At 33.1% G+C, this 18,492-nt stretch overlaps 1 protein-coding gene across 2 annotated transcripts in view; it reads right to left on the reverse strand.

Annotated features, from left to right (window-relative positions):
• The window catches only part of LOC135836103 (protein O-linked-mannose beta-1,2-N-acetylglucosaminyltransferase 1-like), a 104,823-nt gene that overhangs the window by 5,536 nt on the left and 80,795 nt on the right, over positions 1–18,492 (reverse strand). Inside the window, exons 1-2 of one of the 2 annotated variants that reach the window (XM_065350722.1) lie at positions 4,501–4,941; positions 141–213 (exon numbers count right to left, since the gene is read on the reverse strand). In XM_065350722.1, coding sequence (XP_065206794.1) covers positions 141–156 — 16 coding nt within the window. In that variant the 5' untranslated portion in view covers positions 157–213; positions 4,501–4,941. Of the gene's footprint in view, positions 1–140; positions 214–4,500; positions 4,942–18,492 lie in introns of those variants that run through there. The other variant, XM_065350721.1, reaches the window with a different exon arrangement.

Consider the following 18,492-nt stretch of genomic DNA (forward strand, 5'->3'; position numbering starts at 1 on the left):
ATTAGCCCATTTTTATATTTTACTTCATTTAGGTAGGTAGGTATGTAATGTATGTAGGTTACTCACACATGTAAAAATTTGATTAATAAATCGAGTCTTTCGGAAAATTACTTATCTTGTATAAAGATGCACGAACTCACCTTTTGAGTTAGTCATTCCTTTCAAGTATCATTGAATTTCCCATCCAATGGTTTGATGCTTGAATAATACATTCTGAAACAGCAAAATAGATGGAAATTGATTACAAACCATATATGTACACAAGTTTCGATAAATTTTTAATTCAACTTCTATTTAACTATTTATTAAATTTTTCTCCAGGTGTTTTGACGATAAACAAGTTGCGATAAGTTTTTGTCGTTTTCATTCATAAATGTCGATCTAGCTTTCTCATTAAATAACTTGATATGAAATATGTATACGAGTACATCTACGATTTTACACAGGATATAGTTTGCAGTTTCGTTGCACATCTGGAGAAATTTCCTTTTTAGATGAATCTCACCTTGGGTATGGTATGAGTAGGCTATGTAGCATGTATAAAATTTTCCAAATTACTATGTAACGTAACCTTAATGCACTGCCTCTAATTACAACTCAACGTGAGCTTCGAAAGTTTAATAATATCGTTTGTTACGTGTTTCTTCCATTTAACTTTACTAGCCTAAGGTAATATACAGTGCAACTTCTGGTCGTAATAAACAATAATTAACGGAATTGATTACAAATATTCTAATACCTCGCGAAGTTCCAACTATTAATTTATTATAATGCAGGTGCATAGTATTGAGGTAATATGCCAACACTTTAGGATGTTCTTTGCAAAACGAAAACGAATTTCTCCCTTTTAATGAATTTGTATGATTATTGCATCGGAAGATGAAAAACTTTTCTTCTAGTTACATGTAGGTAGGCAGAACTATACGCAACCATGAGGGTTAATTTACCTACCTATGTTCTTTTACGTATTATACAAATACTATGTGGAGGTATCTTAAAGTGTAACTTAATGGCGCTAAGTGCTTTAAGATTGTAAACGGTGACTCGCATTTTATGTGTTGATAATATTTACAAAAGTCTGAAGTTGAAAATGTTAAAATTTATATGTATTTTGCTGTAAAAGCAAATACGACGACGACGTTATAGCACAAAACTTCTTTGTTTTCAACTTGGCAGTATCCCGGTTCATGAAATATGACGACGTCACTTTTTAAAAGTAAACTTGAATGTAACTCCGAACACCAATATTTTTCACCGGCGCGGCGTGGCGATGAGCTATTTTACAAATAAAGGATGTTCGTAATTTTCATAACCCAAAAGGAAATCTCTGTTTTTTTTCCGAGAAATTTCGACGAAAAAATTTTCAACATCATGAGAAGCTAGAGTTTTTACTTCTATATAGTAAATTTTCTTTACTTTTCCACAAATAGGTATTTTAATCCCTCCAGGCTGATTTGAGTGGGCTTTAAAGAAGATTGTTTGTAATAGAAGTAATCGTTGTAGCGAAAATTCGTTCGAAAGGTGTTACAATCTACGGTCAAAAAACTCTATCGATTTACAAACTCATTTTTCTTTTATCACACTCTGTATCTATCTAAATTTGTAGCATGAACGTACCACCATACTGCAGCATAGGGATATTCAGTGATGAGTGACAGTAACTATATAGTCCTATAGTCGAACGTTTCGTCGAGATTAAAGGTTATCAGAAAATGTCACAGTCTGTATAAACATTTCGTCGCGGATTTTCACCAGCACGTTATTTCTATACTAATCAAAAAAATGTCATTTTTTTAGCTTACCCATACCCGCATCTACCTACTCCTTCAAATTCACACGCGGCAACTTTTTTTGCAGCTTCGTATTTTCGTCTTTTTTTAAAATTATTTCGCCATCACCGCGCTTTCGCCACTGCATCGTGATCCAGTTACGTGAATTTGGAAAGTTGAATAAAATTTAATTTTTCAAGGTGCGTAATGATTAAAAGAAAATAAATTTGTGACATTTTGGAAAATTAATTTTCAACCTTTACCTAACCAAAGTTTATCTGTGTTGATACAGCTCATGTATTCGTATGATAATTTTTCTTGGCATTTTTTTCCCTCCTGTAAGAGAAAGTTTTTATATGCACATAACTTTACTCCAATATAAGTATTATAAATGGAAAATTTAGCGTTTATTGGTGCTACGTACGACATTTCGCCAAAGTTTTTTTTTATTATGAAATCAAAATAACCACCGACGCGAGGTTTACTTATCACACGTAATACGTAATGTAATGTTGGTGCAGCATAGCGACTAGCGAGTCGTTTAGCACATACAATTCTAAACGTTCGAATATTTGATTACAGTTTGCTCGGTAATAAAATCAAATTTGATTTGAACTTTGTCATGTGCTGTGTACTACCTACGTATCGCAATAGCAGCACAGTACCACTGGATGCATAAGTAATTCGCTTACGAGATATTATTATTTACTCTATAAATGTATTTTTGAAATGCTAATTTCAACTGTAGTATACTACGTTCAACTTGGTAGGAATGGGAATAATGAATTTAGAGCGTGGATTTTGAATATACTGTGATAGATAAGTAATTCAACACTTCGGAGAATTTTCTTGAAAATATGAAAAAATTTCATATGAAAAGTGATATTGAAAGCAGAATAGAATTAGATGGAGTAGATTGGCACGATGTTAAAAAAAAACACAACAAATAAAACAACAAATGGAGATCCCAAAAAGTTCATGATTCAAAGCAAACTATAGGTTTCGATTTTAGCAAGAAAGGGCCAGAGAGACTGGAGGGGGGAGGGTTAAACATAATCTATTCGTAAATCGTGTGGCTTCATCAATGCGAATCTCATTCCTAGAATGAAAGTATTATTGAAAAAATTGCAAAGAAAACTTTTAAAAAAATTGAAAAAATATTTCAAGAAATTAAAAATTTGAAACTTCAAGGAATTTATAACAGTAAAGAAAAGAAACCAAACAATCGTAAAAAACACTAGAAAAAAAGTCGAAAATGTGATTTTTTTTTAATTCAAAAAAAAAAAAAAAATGAAGAGAATGAAAAAATTAAGCACAGATGCAAAAAATGTGAAATGAACGTTCATAGAAGAAATACACGAAACAAAGTTGAAAAACAAAAAAGTTACACAGAAAATCTGTTGAAAATGTAAATTTAAAGTAAACGCAAACAAGCTAAAATGAAAATTACAAAAAAGTTGAAAAGTTGCAAAAACTCCTAAAATTTATTTTTTGGAGGCGGAGTGGGGAGGGGGAGGGGGAATCGGAGAAAAATTGAATTTATTGTATCGAGCTTCAAGAGGGATTTTTAATATTTATTTTTTCACAATATAATTTAGGCAGGTAAGTAGGTAGTTCTTCTAAGAACATCTAATCAACCTCGAAAAAATTACCAATATTTTGTGAAAAGTACCTACCTACTTATCCCCAAAATAAATTCATGAAAATTCCAAACAATTGCGGCTCATGTTCTCATGTTGTAACAGAAAAGCATTGACATAGAAAACAATAAAAATAAATCAAATTGACTGGAAATGAATTCTGAAACGAAAAGGTTACGTGAATATATTGCCTACTCGATAAGTCATTTGTTCAAATCCTCAATTTGAGGGCTCATGTGACATTCAGTGAGCTGACTTCTGAAAATTTATTCACTTCATTTTTAGACTCCTTCAATTTCCATGTTTGGTAGGATTGTATCATTACAAGATTTGCCCAATTTTCGAAGTGCTCTCCATTTCCACACGGTAAAAAACTTGTTTTAAATTCTATTTAAGCAAATATTAGTAGGTAATATTCACACTGAGATATTTTCTGAAATTTGACCTAGCTTTAAAATTTAAAAATCTCAAAACTTTCATTATTTCTGAGAAATTAACAAAATGTGAAGGTAATGAAATTATTTTCAATTTTTCTCTATCTCTAACATTAAATTAATTGAATAGCAAATTGAAGTTTCAAAGCTCTTCTGTCTCTTCAGATGTAGCAGTTGATCGAACAAAATATGCACTTGATAAAATTTGAAGCTGAAATGCGTTCTGAAAACTGGCATAAAGAAAATTACAACTTTGCAAGTTGTGATTCTAGAGTGAATATTAGATCAAAAATTTGTTGGTCAAGTCATAATAATTAGTTACCACCTTCAGAAATAACTTATTACAGTGGTACCTACCTACATATCTATCCATGTAAAAAAAATTCAGCCTTTTTGGGAACAAATTGAATAAACTTGGTAGTCAGGATTTTAAAAAACGTAATTGAATCAAGTATGTAATGTAGGTACCTAAGAGTATTAATTTGTGCTTCTATTTCAAAACTTGATTTATAATTTTTTTTAGTCGTTTCCAACATTTTTTGAAAATTTTTTCATGGGGCAGGTATTAGAGCAATTCTGTTGAAAGAAACATATCCAGCTGTTCAATAAACCACTTTTTAAAAATGTTTACAAACAAAATTAACACTTTAAACTTACTCGTATTGGTTTACTTGACGTTGCGATCCAGTTATTTTGAAAATTTACCCTCACAATACAATTTTTACCACACAAAACACACAGATCCAGATGCATCTACGAATGCACCCGCGAAATCACAACGATACTATTAAAACTGCACACAGAATAGTCGAGATTTTTTTAACGCACAAGGATTATGACATGTAATATTAACGCGGACATCGGTTCGCTGTATCGTATCTCATTAGCATAATGCAACGATACCAAAATGCCATTAATTCGTCGAAAAGCCCGCGAAAAACAACAATTTTCAGCCAACGTGAGATACCGACGCGCGTGTTATGATTTTAACGCCACGATAGCGACGTCAACAATTTCCTACGATTTGAAATTTTTCCAAAAAATCGCCAAAAGTCGAGCACATGTTTACGATAGAAAGTAATTTGTTGATTATCGTAGGGGAATCCAGGTAAGTTTTTAAATCCAGCCGTGGGTTGATAGCCGCGGATAACCATCCCAAACCGGTGTCTCGGACTAGACATCCCACGCGTGTTATTTGTTGTTTTCGAAGAATCAGGGAAGATTCGTTCGTTTAGTCATGTATGTAAATCTACTCTACTACTCGTACAACATATAAATGTAGCATAGAGCATAGCATATGCCATATGGCTGCATAGGTTTGGTTTACCATACGTTTAGGTACAGAAGAGGTTACCATACTAAACGAATGTTAGTAATTAGGTACAGGCAATACCAGATCGCACCGCGGATCGATGATTGTACGCGAACAAACCCAACACTTTTCTTAGGAATGTATGAGTGTGTGTGATGATTTAATTTATACGTTTTAATGGTACTTTGACGGCTTGATTGATTTTTTTCTACTTTAAAACGCTTTCGGGAGATTTTATTAGGTGTTTTAAAACTGAAATAATAGAAAGGTATGCACAAAGGATACCATTTGAGCATCATTGTTCCATTAGGGAATTGAGTTGGTGTCCGAGGTATGTTTGCCTAATGATTCTACCAGTTCGTATCTTTTTTTAAAAGGTTAATCAACCAATCTTAAAGAGTTGATTATACACAATACTTATTTTTTGGAAAATACATAAGTGGTAATTTTTGGTACCTACGTATAATATTTCTACCTTACTTACTGAATTTTTTGAGGATTCGTTCATACTGCAATACTCACAAGGGAACCTCTTGAGGTGTCGTCCTCCGATTTGAACGGGGCCGCGATTTTTGGAAACAGCATAGTCTAAAACCCCGAAAACTAAATTTTCAGTGCCCAAGTTCATTTTTCGATTTTTGGCGAATTTTTGAAAATTCAAAATTGACTGTTTTTGGGGATTTATGCTTTTTTTTTAAAAAAAAGTACGTTCTTCATCAAAAATGGTCAAAATAAGTCCCAAAACTAATAATAATTACCCAAATCCAAATTTCACCATTTCCAGCCATTCAGGAGCCTCCAGCGCGATTTTTCAATTTCTCCAGAATTTTGAATTTGCTCCAGAAGGCGTGAATATGAAGTTGGGCAGCTAAAAATCGAGTTGTAGGTATATTACACTCGACCTGTTAACCGAGTTTATCCACATTTGAGCCGATTTTGAGAGTGACACCTAAAAAGTGGCTTTTTGAACAGCTTTTTTCAAAATTCAAAAATCCAAAAAATCAAAAGATAACGGTTTTTGAGGAAATTTTTGAAATTTGTGCGAATCGCTGTATTTCTTCAAGAACTAACCCACGGAGCGAAAATTCTACCATTTCCAGCCGTTTTGAAGCGAGAGTGACAACTCGAAAAACCACTCTTGAGGTGTGACTCTCAAAATCAGCTCAAATGTGGATAAACTCGTTAAAAAGGTCGAGTGTAATGTACAACTCAATTTTTAGCTTCCTAACATCATATTCACGCCTTCTGGAGCAAATTCAAAATTCTGGAGAAATTGAAAATCGCCATGGGGGCTCCAGAATGGCTGGAAATTGTAAAATTTTGATTTGAGGTGTTAGTTATGGACAAAATACAGCGATTCGCACAAATTTCAAAAATTTCTTCAAAAACGGTCATCTTTTGATTTTTTGGATTTTTGAATTTTTGGTCAAAAAGCCACTTTTGAGGTGTCACTCTCAAAATCGGCTCAAATGTGGATAAACTCGTTAAACAGGTCGAGTGTAATATACAACTCAATTTTTAGCTTCCTAACTTCATATTCACGCTTTCTGAAGCAAATTCGAAATTCTGGAGAAATTGAAAATCGTGCTGGAGGCTCCAGAATGGCTGGAAATTGTAAAATTTTGATTTGGGGGGTTAGTTTTGAACAAAATACAGCGATTCGCACAAATTTCAAAAATTTCTTCAAAAACGGTCATCTTTTGATTTTTTGGATTTTTGAATTTTTGGTCAAAAAGCCACTTTTGAGGTGTCACTCTCAAAATCGGCTCAAATGTGGATAAACTCGTTAAACAGGTCGAGTGTAATATACAACTCAATTTTTAGCTTCCTAACTTCATATTCACGCTTTCTGAAGCAAATTCGAAATTCTGGAGAAATTGAAAATCGTGCTGGAGGCTCCAGAATGGCTGGAAATTGTAAAATTTTGATTTGGGGGGTTAGTTTTGAACAAAATACAGCGATTCGCACAAATTTCAAAAATTTCCTCAAAAATGGTTATCTTTTGATTTTTTTGATTTTTGAATTTTGAAAAAAGCTGTTCAAAAAGCCACTTTTGAGGCGTCACTCTCAAAATCGGCTCAAATGTGGATAAACTCGGTTAACAGGTCGAGTGTAATATACCTACAACTCAATTTTTAGCTGCCCAACTTCATATTCACGCCTTCTGGAGCAAATTCAAAATTCTGGAGAAATTGAAAAATCGCGCTGGAGGCTCCACAATGGCTGGAAATGGTGAAATTTGGATTTGGGTAATTATTATTCGTTTGGGACTTATTTTGACCATTTTTATTGATCAAGTACGTACTTTTAAAAAAAAGCATAAATTCCCAAAAACAGTCAATTTTGAATTTTCAAAAATTCGCCAAAAATCGAAAAATTAACTTGGGCAGCTGAAAATCTGGTTTTGGTGGTTTTAGACTATGCTCTTTCCAAAAATTGGAGTCCCGTTCAAATCGGAGAGTGACACCTCAGTTACCTTGTCAGGATTGTCTGAACAAAGCGATAGTACATACATAAAAGCTTTTTCAATTTTATAATTCTGGAAGATGAACATAATTTTTCGTGATTAATAAAATAATAATACATATTTCAATGTGTACCTACTTTGATTGTATTTCTAATTATCTACTACCTACCTATATGTATTACGCTTGCAACAAATCGTTTCGAAATTTAGATCATCAAAATTCCACATCTTTCCTCTTTCTGGTACCTATACTATAATCTATGAACCTACCCATACTTTCTCGTATAGTGTAAATAGGTTTTATACCTACATTAAGACACTCTCAAAGCAGGCAGGGGCGGTTCCTTTCTTAGATGGGAATTCACAACGACACAATGATATTTTCTTGAAATGCCACATCAAAAGAATTGATATAAACGCAACTTCAGCCGTATAAAACACTTATACATATAACGACGAGCTTAAGCAGTCGAACACGCCGAAACCATGTCGAGCGTACCGATTAAATTGATTTTGTGTACAGCAAGTGAGAAAGACAACGAAAAGCAAAGACGAAGACAGAAAGAAAAAGTCCACACAAAACACAACTAGTGCTAAACTGATTGATTCCGGGGAATAAAATTTCAGCCATAATGGCAGGAGGTAAATATCGAAGCTGTAAAAGAAAGTTGTCCAAGTTGGCGAAAGTTTGCCGAATTGTATAAGTTTATTTGGAAAACAATCGTCGCAGCTGTTGGTGGTCTTAAAAACCTCACAGAAAATATATAAAATCGATAATAAAAATATTGAATTTTAAATACTTTTATTTGCTCGAGGATTATGGCAACTTTGTCATACCTAACTTTCCAAGACCATTTCGATGATTAAAAACGGATAAGTATAAAGCTATTCAGAGGTGTATAAATATTTACCATCGAAGTTACTTTTCGCAATCGCTATTTTTCCCACGAGCAAATTAGACTATAGCTACTTTATCGCGAGATATCCGTCAATTTGTAATTAATTTTTTCCTTCGCCTTTTAACGGGTGTATTTTCATTCATCTGGAAAACTGCGAAAAGCGCAATTTTAATTTTTTTCTCAGTGCATAAAACAAAACAGCGACGAGAAATCTTTCATAAAATTCATATCAAGCAATAGCCACGAGTAGGAAATATTTTTCAATTCTTTGTATTGTATCTTTTTTCCTACCGTTGTGAATTGCCGCGAGCTTTTAATCGAGCTCCCCCTTTTTTTTTACTTCTCGCGATTTTTTCCGCCGCATCAATTATTTAAATGAGAGCAATTGTTAAGGGATGGATATCTTTTCAATACGTATAGAAAGGTATTTTATCCGTTACCCTGTTGCTAACAAAAAAAAAAGCAACGTTGAAACGAAATTAGGAAATTGTATGTGAAATGTGTACCTATATATTTTATACGTGTACCTACTACCTACCTATGTTCTATACACAGCGATAAACTAAAGGCATATTTTTGAAACGATATTTTTATCTCAAGTGCTCTACATCTCATAGGTACTTATTCCTCGATAATGTATATGAAAGTGTAGAAAACCCATCAATGGATTCTCGTTGTGTCATCCGATTCGATGTAGTAATAAATATTTCCACTTTATTCTGATGTAGCTATATTGCATTTTTTTTTTTTTTTTTTGCAAGATTATACCCATATTATTGGTTTTTAATGTTTGGTGAATGCTTCATTTAATATTCCATTTTACTTGTTGATATACTTACTTATTTTACTATGTATTCAGTTCATAATTTAATCCTACTCGTATTTATTGTTTGCATTGTATTATTTCCGTATCTCATACTTATTCTTTCGTCGGTTCATATTTTTAAGACTTGTTTAGTCATTTACCATGCCTTACTTACATATATATTTTGGCTCCCGACCCATGTCCATAATTAAATTCAAAACTTGACGAAAAGAATCTTCATGGTTGATACAGGTGAATCAGTTGGTGGCTCAGATTTCAAAATATCCTTACCTTCCAATAATCGAAAAACTTCAGAGTTGGAGAAAATTTCGTCATCCAAACAAAGAATTCGTAATTTTTGCATAAAAAAATGTATAGGTACCTACCTACATATTCGTCATCAAGTTAACCAAAATTTTATTCGTCCTTAGGAGAAATAGAAAGCAATTTCTTGGAAATTTTCAATACCTATTTTTCAAGCGTTGCTGAATTTTTTTCCATTTTTTTCCTCCAAGATATTGGCCTCAAGCCCTAAAACTATTTTATTTTATTTTTTTCTAATGATGATGCGTCAAAGTAAAAAATTTAAAAAACTGATTTCTTGAAAATCTTTTCACCAGTAGAAAAAAAATTCAAAAAAATTTCAAAGAAATCTTTTCACCTTCAAAATTGTTTGAAATTCATAATACAACATTGAAAAAACCGAACTTTCCTCGTCGAAACATTCATAAAATTAAAGAGGAAAACTTTTGGAGATTTTCAAAAAAATAGTAAAAATCATCAACCTTTTTGAACATGTTTTTTCGGATATTTTATTTTGTTTGGCCCTCTCTGGTCAAATACAACGATGATCATCTACATGGAAAAATTCCAGACAAAATATTTAAGCTATTCAGGGCCACAAAGTGTAACCTTTTACATATCATAATTTCCAAATATCTGAAGCTAGGTTGAAATTTCTGAGAAAAATTGAAAAACAAAATTTTTCATATGGGCTGATCCGTACCTGTAATCCAAAAGGTAGGCAAACATACTCACTAACGCTCAGCATAAGTTGCCTACTCACCGGTGGAAGGCGATAGGCCACTCATGAAACACACTTTAAAAATATGCCACTCGATGGATGTCCTTTTCGAGGCTTTTCAAAACCAAAAATACGAATAAAAATACATCTTTTTGCAGAATTGAGAATAATTTAGCGCAATTTTCAAGGAAAATAATTTCACGAGTTGTTGACATTTTGCAAGAAAAAAAAAATGCGTAAGTATCCACCCGCACGTAAAACATTTGCACGTGTTCTTTTTAGCGATGAAGAATTGGTAAAATTATATGCTCTCAATAAGTCTCCGAAGTACCCACGTAATCGTAATTTGCGACTCATATTCGATCATCATTTACATCTCTATTCATGCGATGGAAAAATAATCGCATCTTGATACGCTCTAATCATACTTACGTAGGTACCTATATAGCTACCTTTCTCATTCTGAAACTTTCCCCACACTCGAAAACAATAACTTATCAATCCATCAGTATAAAATTAACCCCCTTCAGGCTAAACAAGCGTCATAAAAAAAAAAGATGGCAAAAACGTCAACGACAAAAGTTGCACCAAAGTTAGCATTCCTGGTGACTAGTACACGGTAGGTATTTCAGCGTTGAAAAGAGAATGTAAAAATGAGGGTCGTAAGTGGTGCGAAACTGAAATGATACGAGGATGCAGCAGATAAAAGTGAAAAATTATTACAGTAAGTTGAAATATTTCTCACAAAGCCCTATAACGCAGAAACAAAATCGTTGTTATTCTTTGTTTTGCGTTTCATTTTCCAAAAGCTAATTGGTCGACAACGCCATTTTTTTCACCGTGTAAAAGTTTCTCTATAAATTTCACTCGTATATCAGCAACTTACGAAAAACACAAGCGAAAATTACGTACGAATATTTCCACACAAATGATGCAAATTTTTCTTGGTTTATTAAATCATCGAAACGAATTATTTATATGTATCATTTTTACGCTCGTTCGGCTACGTTTTTATTTTTCAAAATGAAGTTTCACGGCTATCACTATCGCATCCGCGTTTGTACAATTTAAAAGTAAAATCTTTCACGAGAATTCCAACTGGAAGGAAGAATGCATTAGCATTTTAAAAAGAATAATAAAGTGTATTTCGAAGCGAATTTCTCGTCTTGAAATTACTGAAGAGAGCTAGGTGCATATACGTAAACGTATATTTTTAAATGAGTGTACAAAGTACAAGTAGGTAGAACAATTTGACTCCCTTCTTAATTTTTTTCTTATGAATGTGGGGAAAATGTAGTATGTGAGGTTTTTTTTAGTAAATTAACCCATAAAATTTTTTGGAAAATTACCTACTGGTGATTTTTGATAAATTCATAAGGATTGTTGAAAGAATACAGACGTTTCTGAGCAAATTACCAGTAGGTAGGTAGGTAGATAATTATTTTGGTAAATTACTAGTCCTTTTTTTTAGTAAAGGATCGGAGTCCCGATAAGGCCATTTTTAGGTACCAGACAGTTATCGACTGGACCACTCTTAAAATATTGTAATAAATGTCCCAAATACGAATCCGTGCTTAATTAACCCAAAATGGTCATTTTTTGGGCTCCAGGGGTTTCCAAAGTTGTGAATAAAATAAGGAATTTTAGGAACCACTGAGTATTATTTTCAAAAACTTTTGGTGGGGTTGATTTTTAGAAAATTTTGGAACCACTATTTTGAACTTCCCCATTTGAACCCCGCTAATAAGCTTTTCACAGTTTATTAGTATCCAAAAGACGTCCATCCCACCGAATTTTGAGCTCAATAAAATTTTGCGCTGGGACTCAAAAATTCAATTTTCCAATTTTTCGTAATTCCGATATTTTGGGAATCTCTGGAAAACTAGAAACCTGCGATTTGCACCAAATGTAATATTTTTACGTAAGTACTCGTATACATTCAATTATCCTGATGAAAAAGTTTAGTCAAGCTTCCTCTATATTTGTACTTTAGAACCTTTTTTGTAGAGCTTCCATCTAAGGGTAGGTTCAAAATGGTGGTTCCAAAATTTTCCAAAAATCAACCCTGTCCTTTTCTGCTCTTCGAGGGTCAAAAAACAGAAAAATCACACGGCATAACGTTTATCGGGTTCAAACAGATATTTTACACTAAAAAAGTGTTTGAAAATAATTCTCAGTGGTTCCTAAAATTCTTCTTTTATTCACAATTTTAGGAACCCCTGGAGCTCAAAAATGATCATTTTGGGTTAACTAGTCACTAATTTGTATTTGGGACATTTATTACAACATTTCAAGAGTGGTCCAGTCGATAACTGTCTGGTACCAAAAAATGGCCTTATTGGGACTCCTCCTTACCAGTACTTTTTTTGGCGGTTAACCAGTAATTTTTCTGGTAAATTACCAGTAATTTTTCTGGTAAATTACCAGTAATTTTTCTGGTAAATTACCAGTAATTTTTTTGGTAAATTACCAGTAATTTTTTTGGTAAATCACCTGTAATTTTCCAGGTAAATAACCAGTAATTTTTTAATTTTTCTAGCAAATTATCAGTAATTTTTCTAGCAAATTACCAGTAATTTTTCTGGTAAATTACCAGTAGGAAAAAAAAATTTGTTTTGGTAAATTACCTGAAATTTTTATGGTAAATTAAGCGTAATTTATTTTGGTAAATTACCAGTTTTTGGTTTTGGTTTTGGTGAATTACCAGTAATTTTGTTGGTAAATTACCAGCAATTTCAAATTTTCATTCAACATTATTATTACAAGACAGCTTATGTACTACACAAATTAACGACACCCCTATGCCTGGGCGAGCGGGGGCCGGTAAACAATAGATCAACAATGATAGAAAAAAAGACACAGAAACAAGCATAAAAAAAATGCAAATATTTCATATGAAACCAAAGAAAGAGGTAATATAACGTAATGGTAAAGAGACAGAGAGAAAAAAATAAAACAGAAAAAAAACAAAAAAACATACAAAGTAACATCTGAGAGGAGGTGGAGAGTAAATGGTATCAAATAACAAAATTAAAGTAAAAATAGATGAGCCAATGCAGCAAAAGCTAAACTATACTATTTCATGAGGTATTTCTTTATGGCCCTGTCCCTCAATCTTCCACTAGCTAACCCCCCCTAATTGAAGCCGGTTTAGCCGGTAGCGAATTGGTAAATTACCAGTAATTTTGTTGGTAAATTACCAGTAATTTTGTTGGTAAATTACCAGTAATTTTGTTGGTAAATTACCAGTAATTTTGTTGGTAAATTACCAGTAATTTTGTTGGTAAATTACCAGTAATTTTGTTGGTAAATTACCAGTAATTTTGTTGGTAAATTACCAGTAATTTTGTTGGTAAATTACCAGTAACTTTGTTGGTAAATTACCAGTAGATAATTTTGTTGGTAAATTACCAGAAAATTTGTTGGTATGTTGGTAAACTACCAGTTATTTTGTTGGTAAATTACCAGTTATTTTTCTAGTAAATTACCAATGGGAATTTATTTTGGTAAATTACTAGTACATAATTTGTTTTGGTTTTAGTGAATTAACAAGTGATTTTTTTTGGTAAATTACCAGTAATTTTTTGTATAAATTACTGATTATTTTTTGTTAAATTACATGTTGTTTTTTAGTTACTTATAATTTGTTTACTCTTGGTAACTTTTGGAAAACTTGGGAAAAAGCTTTTTCCATTCTTAAAATTATGCCATAGGTACTTAGGTACGATTAAAAACTTGAGAAGTGACTAATTTCAAACATTTTTGGAAACATTGACGTTGATTTTTTTTAGATCAGGTCTGATGTTGAGAACTTATGAAAGAAAAAAATCAATAAACTGTTGAATTTATTCATGTTAAACTTTCATAAATTAAAGCGTAAAAAATCCTGTAGAGTTTCTAACAATGGTACATATTTCAATTTAAAACTTCCTTCGCTCGAGAGAATTCACCCAAATTTTTATTGGAGCTTGTTGGCCATTTTAGAAGTCTCTAGATCGTTTTAAGCAAATTCTTTAACAATAACGGATAAATTAAAAAAAAAAATGATTTTACAAAACTAGGCAAAGTAATTCCAGTCGTGACTAAAACGAGTTAATAAATAAACAAAACAAACACGAATTTTGCGTGCGGGTGTTAATTACAACTACTTCAAGTACTTACTATGACTGAATATCGTGATCTTACGCGTGAAAATTTTCGATTTCAGATGACATAGTAATTTGTAGGTACATAGTACATAGTAAGTCTGGGTGCATAACTTATCTTTCACGAGAGAAGAATATCATAGCTGGTAGCTAGGCACGCGCTGGAATGCAAATTTTTCTCAAAGAACGACGACGTAAATAAAGGATACATTTTCAAAATACCTATCTACGCACTGGTGAGGGGGAGGGGTACGGTTCTGTTACGTGTATACGTAAAGCTAGACGTACTACTGGTATAAGAAGGAAAAATTTAAGGCATAAGGAAATTCGATGGAGTGAGAGGTCATTACGCGAGTATAGCTTTTCCGACTGTTATTTACGTTGTTGTTGGTTTAGACTATGTAATTTCCTGGCCATTGTTGTTAGGTTTGCTTTTAGTGTTTTATATATTTGAGAGACGCGGCGCGAACAGTTAATAGGAAAAATCTTCCGAGACAAGGGTCATTACTAACGATGGAATTAATTAGGCTTAATTTTTATTGTATAGATGGTGTTGGTGTAAAACTAGCCCCGTTGAAATTACCGTTAACATTTATCGTGTTATCTCGCCTCTCTCGTATACTATAGGCTACGTCGTCATTGTTTCGCGAATTCCGGCCTATTTACGTGTCACTTGGCTCGGCTCTACAACCCTATACACAGATATAGCACCTTGAGAAGAGTTTTAAATCGAAGATTAATTACTCTGCGAATATCATACGTACGGACTGGAGTAACGAGCGTGATTTAATATCTCGTCGAATTATCAGTTGATAAGAAGAAATCCCTTCTGTCTGGCGAAGTATTTCAAGTATTTTGTCCTCTTGAAATGGCCAACTTGGTACACGCTACGAGTATACTACAAAGTCCGTAGCGAAAAATATTTCCAAATCGACTTGTCTAAAATTCCTTACGAAATGATCCCATCGGCTTGTTTCGTCGTCTCTCGTCGTCGTATGCTATTACGTATAGAACCCGGAGGTTACGACGAACGAAAAATTAAACTTTGAGCTTATTTTATAGATATACCTAGGGTTTACTTTTATTGTCTACAAATAGAAAGGTATTACAAATATTTGGTCATGTTTGACAGCAGACGACGTTTTTGTAATATTTAAAATACCGCAACCGACACAACACAACGTTAACGTAACAAAACGATCTTATAAATTTCATACGTAGGCATAGCGAGAATTTGTCAACGCAGCACAAACAACAACAGACAGCAATTTCCTCTTCCTATTTTTCTCTAATGTTATACGTTTGACGCATTTTTCAAAAGTTTAAAAAATTTTCAAAACCTATGTTTTCATCGCAATAAATGGATTTTCCGTTGTTTTACACGGTAGGTAGAGGGTACGTCTACGTCGTCGCAAAATATGGTCGAATGTGTTCTTTTTTTCACGTATAGGTACGTTTTGTTTCGCTGTAGGAGCGAGAGTCATTATTTATTGATCAAAGTCGGTGAAAAGAAAGGGACCGGAAAAAAGTCGTATTTTTACGAATTAAGACAGGTTCGTCTTTTTTTGCTCTTTTTTTCGAAACAATTGCCGTCATAATTTCTAACGTTGCCGATTCGTTGAAGGCATGAGTATCGTGTTTTGTTGCGAAACCCTCTTGAATTTATTGTTCATTCCATGCGACATCGCTTTTCGCCATAAATGAGAAGTTTTAAACAAGACGCGTTTTTCCGCATCGCGTATAAATTCTTGCGAATTAGTTCTTACGATATTTTTAAGTTTAAGACGAGACGAAATTAATTTCATATTCCAAATGAATAATGTGTCGTCTGCAATAACTGTATCAAGTTTTTATTAGCTACTACGTAAAAGTTGAAAAACAACGTGATTCGCTTTATTTTGGATAATGCGAGCGAGAAGAAAATATTAATGAAATTAATTTAACGCTTGGTAATTCCGCAAATTACCGTAAAATGTCGGTCGGAGTATAGGGATCGGGGTATTTTTCAAATATTTCATTCTACTGCGAGAAATGTTGGATAGAATTTCTTGTAATTGGCTCTCATCATTGACAGATAAATAAGCATTTCGAAATTAATTTCATACTAATTATCGAGTGGTTGTTTTGATTTTTAATGAATCTTTAACCAATGTTTGGTAGTTAGCGTTACGTTGTGGAAAGTCAAATTTTCACCCAATGTCACTGAATAGCGTCAAATAATAAACATCAAATGGCACTCATGCAACAAAAAAATGTCACGAAGATTAAATTTTGGTAGCAAATTTACGACGTACAGGAGACATGATTTGGCTTCTTTTTTTTGTGAAAAACTCATTTTTGGAAATCCCCCCTCAAAGTGGGGTCTTTAGGAGGACCCATAATGTGAAGCAAGTAGCTTTACATTCATATTAGTAACGTTTCTGTGTCCCCGCGATCAAGGTGAGTTGGGTGGGAAAAAATGTTTCTATATAACAAAAGACGTTTCAGGTGTTGAATTTGATTTTTCGATTTTTGGCGAACTTTTAAGAACTAAAATGTTGACCCTTTTTCCACGAAGAACTCAAAATTTGATCAAAGTGAGTTGTAATAATTCACGAAGATGGAGCCATTTTCTTCTCTATAAATGTTCTGGATGGAACTAAAATTTTTCATTCAAAATACGTACGTTGAAATGTAGTTTTTCTTTTTCGAAAAAAAAACCAAACAGATTTTTGCCATTATGATCAAAGTGACTGGAGCTGGGAGTGCCATTCCACGTCACTTGGACCAAGAAGTGGTTCCAAAGAGATGACCAATGGCGCTAATCGCAGCCCTCTAGCCCATTTTTAAAGGCAGCCAGGGGGTGTCAAAGTTTTCAGTGAACCTAAAATATCATCCATTTCAGCAGTGGATTACTCGATAACCGCGGTACCTACCAAAATGGAACATTTTTCCATAGTTAGGAGTTTTGAAAGGCTTTTTGGTGATATCATAAAAATCAGTGTTGCCACTTTTTTCGTACGAAAAATTAGCTCAAAAAGTTTCGAAACGTAGTTTTCATATCGTTCCGACTCTCAAAAATTCCGAAAAATATACATATTAAGGACAACTCTTCATGCTAAACCATATATTAAAAAATTGGGATGGTAACATGTTGCAAAGTTGATTTTAAAAAATTCAAAGTTTGCAAAAAAATGCGATTTTTCGATTTAAAACATGTAAAAAAGTTTTGATAGGTGAAGTTGACCCATTTGACCCCTATTTTTACGTATCTGTTGAAAAAGTTGAAAAACCCCTTTCACTCGGTGAAATAAACTCCTCACAAAAAAAATCAAAATTCGAAAAAATTCAATTTTCAATTTCAAACATCAAAAAAAGTTTTTTATTCAGTTGTCTTATTTTGACCTCTTTCTGACGTATTTCATGAAAAAGTTGATAAAAATTACACTCACAACAAAAAAAATAAAAATTATTGATCAAAGTGAGGTAGAAAGATGAAATCTGGCTTATACCCGATTTTCGACCTCTCCAAGTCAACTGAGGGGGGGGGGGTGTCAGACAGAAATTTTTTGGGTTCAACTGCTCAAGAAAACTTATCACAAAAAAGGAACAACATACATACAATTCAATGCCTCTTAACTCTGATTTTTCCATATTTGTGAACTAGGTATACGTATTTTGATTGATTTAGGCACAAATTTTTAAATTTCATCTTTTTTCTTGGTCAAATCTAGAATTTCCTGCATTTATTTTTGAAAAAAAAAAGAATTGAAAATCACTCGTTCGCAAATAGACAGATACATCAGCATAAAATGCTGAAATTTAGCAAAATTGACCACCGAACACAATTTGTGGTTATTTTTGGCGAGAAAGAGATTTCAACCGGTAGAAAAGTTTTGAACCGGATAGAACTAAATTTCAAAAGAGCATGCGAAAACATAAACCAGACTTTCACATGTGAAAGTTCATTTTGCAATTTTTGGACAAATTGTCGAAAATCAAATTTGGGCTAAAGATA

Source organism: Planococcus citri, chromosome 2 (assembly GCF_950023065.1).
Source record: "Planococcus citri chromosome 2, ihPlaCitr1.1, whole genome shotgun sequence".
NCBI lineage: Eukaryota > Metazoa > Arthropoda > Insecta > Hemiptera > Pseudococcidae > Planococcus > Planococcus citri.